This window comes from Procambarus clarkii, chromosome 12 (assembly GCF_040958095.1).
Source record: "Procambarus clarkii isolate CNS0578487 chromosome 12, FALCON_Pclarkii_2.0, whole genome shotgun sequence".
NCBI lineage: Eukaryota > Metazoa > Arthropoda > Malacostraca > Decapoda > Cambaridae > Procambarus > Procambarus clarkii.
Genome location: NC_091161.1, coordinates 19783460 through 19796692, shown reverse-complemented (window position 1 = coordinate 19796692; position 13233 = coordinate 19783460). Strand labels below are relative to the sequence as shown.

At 43.6% G+C, this 13233-nt stretch overlaps 1 protein-coding gene across 1 annotated transcript; it reads left to right on the top strand.

Moving 5' to 3' along the window:
• The first annotated feature begins 3416 nt into the window (after positions 1–3416).
• Positions 3417–10031, top strand: LOC138363968 (collagen alpha-1(XXI) chain-like). The gene is made up of 3 exons (XM_069323421.1): positions 3417–3890; positions 5867–6103; positions 9903–10031. Exons 1-3 carry the CDS (start codon positions 3417–3419, stop codon positions 10029–10031), a joined length of 840 nt encoding a protein of 279 aa, XP_069179522.1.
• The last annotated feature ends 3202 nt before the right edge of the window (positions 10032–13233 follow it).

Genomic DNA, 13233 nt, shown 5'->3' with positions numbered 1-13233 from the left:
GTTAATTCTGCAGTTTAGCAAAATACCCCCCTGGTGTTACTATCACAGTAAAGCAATATACCCCCCTGGTGTTACTATCACAGTATAGCAATATACCCCTGGTGTTACTACCACTCTATAACAAACAGTTGTAAAATCCAAGAAATTGTTAACAGTTGTGAAATATATAAAATGGGATAAATGTTTGGTGCATATGGGTCAAGTTTATTATATAATATTGGTCACTGCTAACCTGGCTGCTGGTGTAGTCATTGTGATCTGTGAGTCAACGTGGACTTTCCACTAGAGTTCCCAGCACCAGTCACCCGGTGTGACTCTCCTCACACGACTGATGTCCAGTCTCAGGGAGGCGAGGCGTGCATCCATATTGCAACAGAACACGTCAAACACCAGTGTTTGTAGCTGCTCTCAGTAGAGATGAAACAGGGAGATGTCCTATGTTATATGGAAGGAAGAAGAGGCAGGAGAGTGCCATGAGGCAGACAAGCGTTGTACCAACATCAATGGAAAGACGGAATCACTACGTTATCATATACTGGAGAGGGAGAAAGGGAGCAGTACGGACAGCAAGGGGGCAAGAATATGAGTTCCACGAGTACACCTGGAGGCTGGTGGGAGGAGTCACTGGAGTCGGGTCGGAGGAGTCACTGGAGTCGGGTGGGAGGAGTCACTGGAGTCGGATGGGAGGAGTCACTGGAGTCGGGTGAGAGGAGTCACTAGAGTCGGGTGGGAGGAATCACTGGAGTCGGGTGGGAGGAGTCATTGGAGTCTGGTGGGAAGAGTCGGGGGGGGGGGGATGTCACTGGAGTCGGGGGGGGGAGAGTCACTGGAGTCGGGTGGTAGTAGTCATTGGAGTCTGGTGGTAGTAGTCACCGGAGTCGGGTTGGAGGAGTCTCTGGAGTCTGGTGGGAGGAGTCGTGTGGGGGAGTTGTTACGTATCCCTAGTTGGATACTTCCATAAATTCATGATAAAACTTATTAAGTTCAATTCCTTCATTTATCTGTATATGTATATATATTTTTTAAATGTATCATATGTTTTGGCAACACAGTGGAGCAGGAGCGGGTTTCCTCTAGTCACGTTTAATACCTGTCAGTTTCAAGATTAGAATGCTGGACCTGTTCAGTTCTGGGAGTTTCAGATGTCACCTTTTAACATTTATATTATTGTTAATTTCCTGTGATTAAGTGTGTGGCATTGTTACTTATATTATGTGTATGTGACAATTATATTATAGTTACATTCTGATATATTTGAGAACGATTGTTTGTTTCAATTATTATAAATATTAAAAAGTCCTTATTAACCATCCATCATCCTGGATGAAGGCGGAGGGAGAGAGAATTATGGGTAGTGATGGGGAGAGAGCTCAGTCAGCTGGGAGACTCGCCTGGGAAACATATTATGTTAAGTGTTTTGTTCTGTTGTAGTAAGGTAGCATAAATTTAATTATTTAGCCATTAATTCACCAGTGTTATTCAAAGTGATTGCCATGTTTGATAGTATTAATATTACATGCTTTTAGTTTTTGAATATATATATTATGCTATATATATAAATTTTGCCTATGTTTATAGCCTGGTGTTATTTTTTTTCTCTTGTACTGTATCGCGGGGCACCCTTGTACATCATATTTAGATACGGTCAGTATCCTTAGATTATACCTAACACGATATTACGAGCGGTGCGTACGTACAGTAACAGGAGTCACTGGAGTCGGGTTAGAGGAGTCACTGGAGTCGGGTGGAGGGAGTCACTGGAGTCGGGTTAGAGGAGTCACTGGAGTCGGGTGGAGGGAGTCACTGGAGTCGGGTTAGAGGAGTCACTGGAGTCGGGTGGAGGGAGTCACTGGAGTCGGGTTAGAGGAGTCACTGGAGTCGGGTGGAGGGAGTCACTGGAGTCGGGTTAGAGGAGTCGGGTGGAGGGAGTCACTGGAGTCGGGTGGGAGGAGTCACTGGAGTCGGGAGGGGGAGTCACTGGAATCGGGTGGGAGGAGTCACTGGAGTCCGGTGGAAGGTGTCACAGGTGTCGGGTTGAAGGTGTCACTGGAGTCGGGTGGGGGGAGACACTGGAGTTGGGAGGGAGGAGTCACTGGAGTCGGGTGGGGGGGAGTCACTGGAGTCGGGTGGGGGGATTCACTGGAGTCGGGAGGGAGGAGTCACTGGAGTCGGGTGGGGGAGTCACTGGAGTCGGGTTGGGGGAGTCACTAGAGTCGGGTGGAAGGTGTCACTGGAGTCGGGTGAGAGGAGTCACTGGAGTCGGGTGGGAGGAATCATTGGAGTCGGGTGGGATTAGTCACTGGAGTCGGGTGGGGGGAGTCACTGGAGTCGGGTGGGGGAGTCACTAGAGTCGGGTGGGGGGAGTCACTGGAGTCGGGTGGGAGTCACTGGAGTCGGGTGGGAAGAGTCACTGGAATCGGGTAGAAGGAGTCACTGGAGTCTGGTGGAGGGAGTCACTGGAGTCGGGTGGAGGGAGCAACTGGAGTCGGGAGGGAGGAGTCACTGGAGTCGGGTGGGGGGAGTCACTGGAGTCGGGTGGAAGGTGCCACTGGAGTCGGGTGGGGGGTCACTGGAGTCGGGAGGGAGGAGTCACTGGAGTCGGGTGGGGGGAGTCACTGGAGTCGGGTGGAAGGTGTCACTGGAGTCAGGTGGGAGGAGTCACTGGTGTCGGGTGGGATTAGTCACTGGAGTCGGGTGGGGGGAGTCACTGGAGTCGGGTGGAAGGTGTCACTGGAGTCGGGTGGGGGGAGTCACTGGAGTCGGGAGGGAGGAGTCACTGGAGTCGGGTGGGGGGAGTCACTGGAGTCGGGTGGAAGGTGTCACTGGAGTCGGGTGGGGGGAGTGACTGGAGTCGGGAGGGAGGAGTCACTGGAGTCGGGTGGGAGGAATCACTGGAGTCGGGAGGGATTAGTCACTGGAGTCGGGTGGGGGGAGTCACTGGAGTCGGGTGGGGGGAGTCGCTGGAGTCGGGTGGGAGGAGTCACTGGAGTCGGGCAGGGGGAGTCACTGGAATCGGGTAGGGGGAGTCACTGGAGTCGGGTGGAAGGAGTCACTGGAGTCGGGTGGGAGGAGTCACTGGATTCGGGTGGGAGGAGTCACTGGAGTCGGGTGGGAGGAGTGACTGGAGTCGGGTGGGGGGAGTCACTGGAGTCGAGTGGAGGGAGTCACTGGAGTCGGATGGGAGGAGTCACTGGAGTCGGGTGGGGGAAGTCACTGGAGGCGAGTGGGGGGAGTCACTGGAGTCGGGTGGAGGGAGTCACTGGAGTCGGGTGGAGGGAGTCACTGGAGTCGGGGGGTGGGGAGTCACTGGAGTGTGTGATAAGTGTTCGTAGTCTGTGATAGCAGGACTGGAGGTTACTCCCCCACCGGGATATTAGAAACATATCTCGTTTCACTCATATTTTTCCACATGGTGCATGCCTGTGAGTGACGGTTATGAGGGCATTATGGGACAATATGTGAGTGACGGTTATGAGGGCATTATGGGACAATATATGATTGACGGTTATGAGGGCATTATGGGACAATATGTGAGTGACGGTTATGAGGGCATTATGGGACAATATGTGAGTGTCGGTTATGAGGGCATTATGGAACAATATGTGAGTGACGGTTATGAGGGCATTATGGGACAATATGTGAGTGACGGTTATGAGGGCATTATGGGACAATATGTGAGTGACGGTTATGAGGGCATTATGGAACAATATGTGAGTGACGGTTATGAGGGCATTATGGGACAATATGTGAGTGACGGTTATGAGGGCATTATGGGACAATATATGAGTGACGGTTATGAGGGCATTATGGAACAATATGTGAGTGACGGTTATGAGGGCATTATGGGACAATATGTGAGTGACGGTTATGAGGGCATTATGGGACAATATGTGAGTGACGGTTATAAGGGCATTTTTTTTCTACCACAGACGTGGCCACACATTTACAATGGTAATCAGCATATAAACATTTTCTTCTGTCCTCCATGGACAGGGTTAGAGAAGTGTTAAACATATAGTTCAAGGGTTTATTGAACACTCAACCACAGAAGGTGATTCGGTGCTTTTAAAATGCTAAGCTAACCTACATACGTAAATACATAGATACACAGATTTACGAATGCCCTTTATAAAGTGTTCGGTGTGTTTTTTACATAGTGTCATTAATGTGCATTTACAAAGTGAAATGTAATTCTGATCAGCTTCCATATATACTTTATACACATACATATGCATACTCACACACATATACTTACTTATACATATATACACACACATGCATTCACATACATTTGTCTCTATTACTCTTAATGGGTAAGATAGCTAATAGAGAAATTAGTGTGCAATTAAGCATTTAATCACTGAAGGTGATTAAGGAGCTTTTACAAGCTCAGATTATATAATTACATCACATTCATACATTGTATAATTGATACATTACATGGTTAATCTTGGGTACAATTCCAATATATCATCAAGTGTTTCAGTACTCATATAGTAATTACACAGCTCAGCATACCTTAGCCCAGGAGGGCGAAAGTCAGTCAGTATTGGACACTCTACAATATAATGTTCAAGAGAGTGCATGTTTTCTCTTTCACAAAGTTGACACATTGTGTACTCGACATTTGGGTTTTGAGAAAGCTGCCAGATACGTCTATATCCCAGGCGTATTCTGGCCACTATAACATCACATTGCCGGGTTCTTGTTCTATTAGTCCCATATGTGAATTTCTCCTCACGATATCTATCATAATATTTAATGCTACAACTTTGCGGTCTTTGTGATTTTGTTAGGTCGGTGAGATTTTCATTAGATATTTGTTAAGTATTCTCTTTGTCACTGCTAATGAAACACCCATATCTATATCTTCCACTGGTTTTCTACAGGCTGTCTTTGCAAGCATATCAACATTGTCATGCATTGAGATGCCAACATGTGATGGTATCCATAGGAATTTAATTTCAAATCTGTTTTCTTTAGCAGCTAAAACATTCATTCGAATATCACTATTTTCTGGGTGTCACTACTATGTGAGTTCAATGCCAGGAGTGCATTCTGCGAGTCACAGTATATAAGTCCACTGCCTTTGTCTTTTAAAAATTTAGTGGCAAGGTATATGCCTGCAAGTTCTGAGTTGTACTTGCCAAGTCATTGACGAGCTTCATTGCTGTATGTACGAGAGAAGATTGTTCAAATATATTACATGCACATCTGGTACATCGTCCACCTTCTTTTACAGAGCCGTCGGTATAGCACTGATACACATCGTTACCCATACTCTGAGTACTTTCAGTGATGCTTTTCAGTGTTAACTGTTTTAATAATGTAGAGTGCACACTATCTTTCTTGGGTGCATTTACAAAATCAACTGATAGATCCCAGTTATGCCATGGAGTAATTGGTTGATTAATCATTAATTGTGTTGGATAAATATTTAATATTTTGATGAAGTTGGCTACCTTGTAGAACCAAAATACATAATCAGATTTCGTTCTTCTTCTATAGACCTCAGGTGAGTGCAGCATATTAGAAAGTTTAGCTTGAAACTTCATGTGTTGTCTAAATCTATTCATTGCCTTCACGCCGAAAACTGTGCTAATGGAAAAAATTCTCTCACTTATAGTAGGTAATTTTAACTCTGCTCTAATATTAACTATTCTCGTGGACTTTGGAGCCCCAAGGATGAGACGCATAGCTTCATTTTGCAAAAATTCAAGAGATTTCAGCTCTTTGTCAGTATACAGTGTGAGATGTAGAGCATTGTAGTCAATCACGGAGCGTATAAATGATTCATAAAACATTCTAGCAAGTCTCACGTTAATTCCATGATTGAAACCAACAAGGACTCGCTATTATGGGTCAGTATGTGAGTGACGGCTTTGAGGGCATTATGGGACAATATGTGAGTGACGGTTATGAGGGCATTATGGGACAGTATGTGAGTGACGGTTATGAGGGCATTATGGGACAGTATGTGAATGACGGTTATGAGGGCATTATGGGACAGTATGTGAGTGACGTTCATAAGGACATTAGGGGACAGTATGAGAGTGACGGTGCTTCACACTGGTGCTCAAGGTGCCTCACGCACACAAGTCAGGTAAGTGAGGAGAAATCAGTGACGGTTAGTGTGGGAAGCCACCAGTGGGAACAGTGAGCAACCAGGGGGTGGAAATCATTGACAACAGTGAGGGAACCGAGCAACCAGTGAGGTGAAGGGAAAAATTTTTGTAATACAAATGTAATAATAATAATAATAATCTATATAAATAAAAATGGAAATGTTCGTTTGTTCAAAATCGCTAATATCCGAAAGTTCTTCACCGATTGCTTTTATATTTTCACACAACGTTCGATTCGCATCCAAACAAATTTTTATATACATACTATATAGATGTCACGTCTGTGACGGATAAAAAACATGCTTTTTCTGAAAAAACTGTGTTTTCATGTGTTTTTCCATGTGAAGGAAATCTTTGAAACCTCTTTACCGATTGTTTTGAAATTTTGACACAACGTTACATTCGAATAGGCGCGTGTTTTTATATATCTATTATATACATGCCTTACCTGTGAGAGGAAAAAAAACATGCTTTTTTCGAAAAACAGCGCCATCAGTTGGAAGTAAGGGCAACACATGCTGTAATCTCAAATAGTTCTTCACCGATTGCTTTGAAATTTTGATACAACGTTGCATTCGAATAGGCACATCTTTTCATATACCTATTATATCGATGCCACCCCTGTGACAGATAAAAACATACGTGTTTGAAAAACAGCGCCATCAGTTGCATATAATAGCAACATGCACGGCATACTAAATATGTCACGAATTCCATTTCAATGTTTCCGATTTCATTGATATATTTTATTTTCACAGATTTCATTATATTTTATTTTTTATTGAATTATTATGTGTGACATTGTGTTGGAATTGAGCTGTGTTGTTTACAATACCATTCATTTCGTAAGTATAAGTATAGATGCCACACCTGTGACAGGTAAAACTATGCTTTCTTGAAAAACAGTGCCATCTGTTGCATGTAAGAGCAATACACAAGCTAAACTAAATATGTTACAATTCCATTTCAGCGTTTCTGGTTACATTGATAAATAGAATTTGTTAAAGATTTTGATAATTTTCATTTTGATTTAATTATTTTGTGTGAATTGAGCTGTGTTGTTTACCATACCGTTCATTTTGTGAGTATTGCTTAGTTTTTTAATTAATTTTTCATATTTTCATTTCATTTTTTAACTTTTTTTATATTTCAGTGATGGGCACATCAGATCCCTTGATGTTCCCAATTTTCTGATGGGATCATCAGATCATTTGGGAAGGCATCGGACGAGGGATTGGGAAATGGTGGGGATAACGAGGGGACGGAAATGAGAGATGGTGGGGAGGACGAGGGGACAAGAGAGGGGGGTAATGATGGGGAAGGACGAGGGGACGGCGGAGTTTAGGATGGTGGGGACGAGGGGATGGGGGAATGGAGAATGGTGGGGGAGAACAGAGGGACAGGGGAGTGGGGCATGGCGGGAAGGAAGAGGGGATGGTGGAGTGGGGAATAGTGGGGAGGACGAGGGGATGGTGGAGTGGGGAATGGTTGGGAGGACTGGGGGACAGCGAAGGTTGCTGTGAGTCAGCAACACTCACGCGTTGCTGAGCCACAGCAACGCGTGGCCGGGCACTGCTAGTAATAATAATAATAATCTATATAAATAAAAAAGGAGATGTTCGTTTGTTCAAAATCGCTAATCTCCGAAAGTTCATCACCGATTGCTTTGAAATTTTCACGCAACGTTCCATTCGCCTCCGGCCAGGATTTATATACATACTATATAGATGTCACGTCTGTGACAGATAAAAAACATGTTTTTTCTGAAAAACTGTTTTTCATGTGTTTTTCCATGTGAAGGAAATCTTTGAAACCTCTTTACCGATTTTTTTTAAATTTTGACACAACGTTGCATTCGAATAGGCGCGTCTTTTTATATATCTATTATATACATGCCTCACCCGTGACAGGAAAAAACATGCTTTTTTTGAAAAACAGCGCCATCTGTTGGACGTAAGGGCAACACATGCTGCAATCTCAAAATGTTCTTCACCGATTGCTTTGAAATTTTGATAGAACGTTGCATTCGAATAGGCGCGTCTTTTCATATACCTACTATATCGATGCCACCCCTGTGACAGATAAAAACATACGTTTTTGAAAAACAGCGCCATCTGTTGCACATAATAGCAACATGCACGGTATACTAAATATGTCACAAATTCCCTTTCAGTGTTTCCGATTACATTGATATATTTTATTTTCATAGATTTCGATATATTTTATTTTTTATTTAATTATTATGTGTGACATTGTGTTGGAATTGAGCTGTGTTGTTTACCATGCCATTCATTTCGTTAGTATAAGTATAGATGCCGCACCTGTAACCGATAAAACTATGCTTTTTTGAAAAACAGCGCCATCTGTTGCATGTAAGAGCAATACACATGCTATAATAAATATGTTACAATTCCATTTCAGCGTTTCTGATTGTATTGTTAAATAGAATTTTCATAGATTTTTATTTATTTTCATTTTGATTGTAATTATTTTGTGTGAATTGCGTAGGAATTGACCTGTGTTGTTTACCATACCGTTCATTTCGTGAGTATATATATTTTTTTTTCATATTTTCATTTCATTTTTAACTGTTTTTTTTTTATTTCAGTGATGGGAACATCAGATCACTTGATGTTCCCAATTTTCTGATGAGAACATCAGACCATTTGGGAAGGCAAAGGACGAGGGAGTGGGGAATATTGGGGATGACAAGAGGACAGAAGTTAGAGATGGTGGGGAGGATGAGGGGACAAAGGAGCGGGTAATGGTGAGGAAGGACGAGGGACGGGGGAGTTTGGGATGATGGGGACGAGGGGATGGGGGAATGGAGAATTGTGGGGAGGACAAAGGGACAGGGGAGTAGGGTATGGTGGGAAGGAAGAGAGGATGGTGGAGTGGGGAATGGTTGGGAGGCCGAGGAGATGGGTGAGGGGGTAATGGTGGGGAGGACTGGGGGACAGGGAAGGTTGCTGTGGCTCAGCAACGCATACAGCAACGTGGCCGGGTACTGCTAGTATTAATAATAATAATATTAATAATAATAATGACCCTTTAACAGAAGATCGAAATATGTATGGACGCATCTGAGTGCTACTGTCGGAAATCCGACACATAAAACACTAATATATAATAACAGAGTAACGGTCATAATATGTTATTAATTTACTTTAGTTAGACAGTAAAAAAAGAGAATGGGGCTATTTGTGACCTCACGTTCCAACTCCCATTTAACACATCTCGTATCTTTAAAACAACAGTCTAGTGATTAAAAATATTAAAAAAGTGTTCACTATGACTGGATCTAATATCTATTAGATGACTGGATCTATTAATTTTTCATCAATAAAAGTATAGGTTACCTCTCATTTATCTTAATAGACAAATTAGGATCCCCTATTCTTCGGACGCCTGAGGAGGAGGCAGCGAGTTGAGTCATTGAATGTAAACAAACCAAAGGCCACAACACAGAGAGCAGCTCAAATTGCCACGAGTAGATCTTACACCCTTCCACAAAGGAACCTCTAAGTTTCCGATCAAGCGAAGATCTCACTGCCTTGGGAAGTATTGCATTCGGTCTACAAATAGAATAAAATTTAACATAATTTATGTTGGCCATTATAATTATAGTTATATATCGCATAGTCAGGTTATGAGGAAAGAAAAACCAACCACAAGGGTAAGCAAGGTTTACTAGTAACATAAAGTTTCCTCGTTATATAACACATTTGTGGATGCAGTTTAGTATTCTGTAATCATTTCGCAGGTGTGTGGTTCAAGGGGGAGAAGTTACTGAGAGCTTTAACATCTACATACTCTGAACAGCCACCATTAACCTCGCTCCTGGAGCACTTGTGGCAACCAAAGAATGGTGTTGGAGGATCAGCTCTCACACATCCATACAGCTGAGGCCTGTGATTAACTTACTAATATAATCTTTTATACTAATTAATATAAAGTTACAATATAACATTATAATTTTACGATAGTACTAACACGTTATACTGTAGTTTTTTTATATTCACCAATAATGGTATAAACTATGTACCATTAACCCCCCTCTACTTGAGTTCAGGTAAAACACCTAGCAAGAAAAATATTAAAATACAGTCCATCTTGAAGAAATAATTTAATATTGAAGAAAGTTCAATAAACTAAAATTAATAATTAAATAAATTAAAAAGCACAATACTCCCTGCGAGGAATTACCCCACAACTACACAGTATTCATACATATACATCCGTATGTGTACTGAAGTATGTGAGGAGCCTCACATTCACTCGCAGCTGTTTGACAAGAGACAGTAAACTTAGCTACAACACACACACGTCGTGTCAGCAAGGCGGTCAGCGCGCCTCCTATCATAACTTTTACTATATTTCCCATTTCTAAACTTTCACTCCACCTGTGCCTCTACATCTTCTCTTCCTCCTCTGCCCTCCCATCATCAACCCATCTTCCTCCTCTGCCCTCCCATCATCAACCCATCTTCCTAACACCACCTGTTGGGTGGTGTCACGTGAGCAGCACCATGTGAATAATGTTGGATGAGTCCCGGAGACGCGGAATTAAGACGCACACACGGTATCAAGACAGACATACTACTAAGTGGCTCCCAGAGCTGAAGGGAAATAGCTACGAGGAGAGGTTAGAGGCATTAAATATGCCAAAACTAGAAGACAGAAGAAAAAGAGATGAAATAATCACTACGTACAAAATAGTAATAGGAATTGATAAAATCGATAGGGAAGATTTCCTGAGGTCATAGATTTGAACTAGCTAAACACAGATGCCAAAGAAATATAAGAAAATTCACTTTCACAAACAGAGTGGTAGACGGTTGGAACACGTTAGGTGAGAAGGTGGTGGAGGCCAAGACCGTCAGTAGTTTCAAAGCGTTATATGACAAAGAGTGCTGGGAAGACGGGACACCACGAGCGTAGCTCGCATACTGTAACTACACTTAGGTAATTACACACAAACACACACACACACACCGGAGTCATTGCTATAGACAACCGATGTCTAGAAAGGCGGGATACAAGAGTCAACGCTCGGTCCACCAGGCACTGTTAGGTGACTACAAATTGGTGAGAACACAATAGTATCTCAGGTCAGGTCTCAGGTGGAAATTGCCCAAATGAGCCATAAAGACATTAAAATAAATTTTGTTAGTACAAAATGGACGAGTACCGGAGACTCGCTGCAACATAACGGTGCTACCTAACACAGCCAGAGTAGTTAATAAATGGAATGCATTAGGAAGTGATGTGGTGGAGGCTGACTCCATACACAGCTTCAAATGTAGATATGATAGAACCCAGTAGGCTGAGGAATCTGTACTCCAGTTGATTGACGGTTGAGAGGTGGGGACCATAGAGCCAGAGCTCAACACCTGCAAGCACAAATAGGTGAGAAGACACACACACACACACACACACACACACACACACACACACACACAGGGGGGCCTCGTAGCCTGGTGGATAGCGCGCAGGATTCGTAATTCTGTGGCGCGGGTTCGATTCCCGCATGAGGCAGAAACAAATGGGCAAAGTTTCTTTCACCCTGAATGCCCCTGTTACCTAGCAGTAAATAGGTACCTGGGAGTTAGTCAGCTGTCACGGGCTGCTTCCTGGGGTGTGTGTGTGTGGTGTGGGAAAAAAAAAAAAAAAAAAGTAGTTAGTAAACAGTTTGATTGACAGTTGAGAGGCGGGCCGAAAGAGCAAAGCTCAACCCCCGTAAAAACACAACTAGTAAACACACACACACACACACACACACACACACACAGGGGGGGCCCTCGTAGCCTGGTGGATATAGCCTGGTGGATAGTAGCCTGGTGGATATAGCCTGGTGGATAGCGCGCAGGATTCATAATTCTGTGGCGCGGGTTCGATTCCCGCACGAAGCAGAAACAAATGGGCAAAGTTTCTTTCACCCTGAATGCCCCTGTTACCTAGCAGTAAATAGGTACCTGGGAGTTAGTTAGCTGTCACGGGCTGCTTCCTGGGGTGTGTGTGTGTGGTGTGGGAAAAAAAAAAAAAAAAAAAAAGTAGTTAGTAAACAGTTGATTGACAGTTGAGAGGCGGGCCGAAAGAGCAAAGCTCAACCCCCGTAAAAACACAACTAGTAAACACACACACACACACACACACACACACACACACACACACACACACAGGGGGGCCTCGTAGCCTGGTGGATAGCGCGCAGGATTCGTAATTCTGTGGCGCGGGTTCGATTCCCGCACGAGGCAGAAACAAATGGGCAAAGTTTCTTTCACCCTGAATGCCCCTGTTACCTAGCAGTAAATAGGTACCTGGGAGTTAGTCAGCTGTCACGGGCTGCTTCCTGGGGTGTGTGTGGTGTTGGAAAAAAAAAAAAAAAAAAAAAAAAGTAGTTAGTAAACAGTTGATTGACAGTTGAGAGGCGGGCCGAAAGAGCAAAGCTCAACCCCCGTAAAAACACAACTAGTAAACACACACACACACACACACACACACACACACACACACACACACACACACACACACACACACACACACACACACACACACACATGGTACCATGGATAGTACCATGGATACTAAAGGAAGGTGCAGAAGCACTAAGTGTGCCACTCTCTATGGTGTATAACAGGTCACTGGAAACAGGAGACTTACCAGAAAGTTGGAAGACAGCTAACGTGGTCCCAATATACAAAAAGGGTGACAGGCAAGAGGCACTGAATTACAGGCCAGTTTCCTTAACTTGTATACCATGCAAAGTGCTGGAGAAGATCGTGAGGAAAAGGCTCGTAGAGCATCTGGAGGGAAATAACTTTGTAACGCACCACCAACATGGGTTCAGAGATGGTAAATCGTGCCTCACAGGGTTAATAGAATTTTATGACCAGGCAACGAAAATTAGGCAGGAAAGAGAAGGGTGGGCCGACTGCATTTTCCTGGATTGCCAAAAAGCCTTCGACACAGTACCCCATAAAAGGCTGTTAAAAAAGTTGGAGCAACAGGCAGGAGTAAAAGGGAAGGTGCTCCAGTGGATAAGGGAGTACTTAAGCAACAGGAAACAGCGAGTAACGGTGAGGGGGAAGACATCAGAGTGGCGAGA

What these genes read in the sequence shown, in the direction of transcription:
- LOC138363968 (XM_069323421.1), top strand. Translation starts at nt 3,417, where the DNA reads ATGCCTGTGAGTGACGGTTATGAGGGCATTATGGGACAATATGTGAGT. An exon ending in AGGGCATTATGGGACAATAT is followed by an intron (nt 3,891 to 5,866) that starts GTGAGTGACGGT and finishes ATTATGGGTCAG; the next exon opens with TATGTGAGTGACGGCTTTGA. An exon ending in GCCTCACGCACACAAGTCAG is followed by an intron (nt 6,104 to 9,902) that starts GTAAGTGAGGAG and finishes GTGTGGTTCAAG; the next exon opens with GGGGAGAAGTTACTGAGAGC.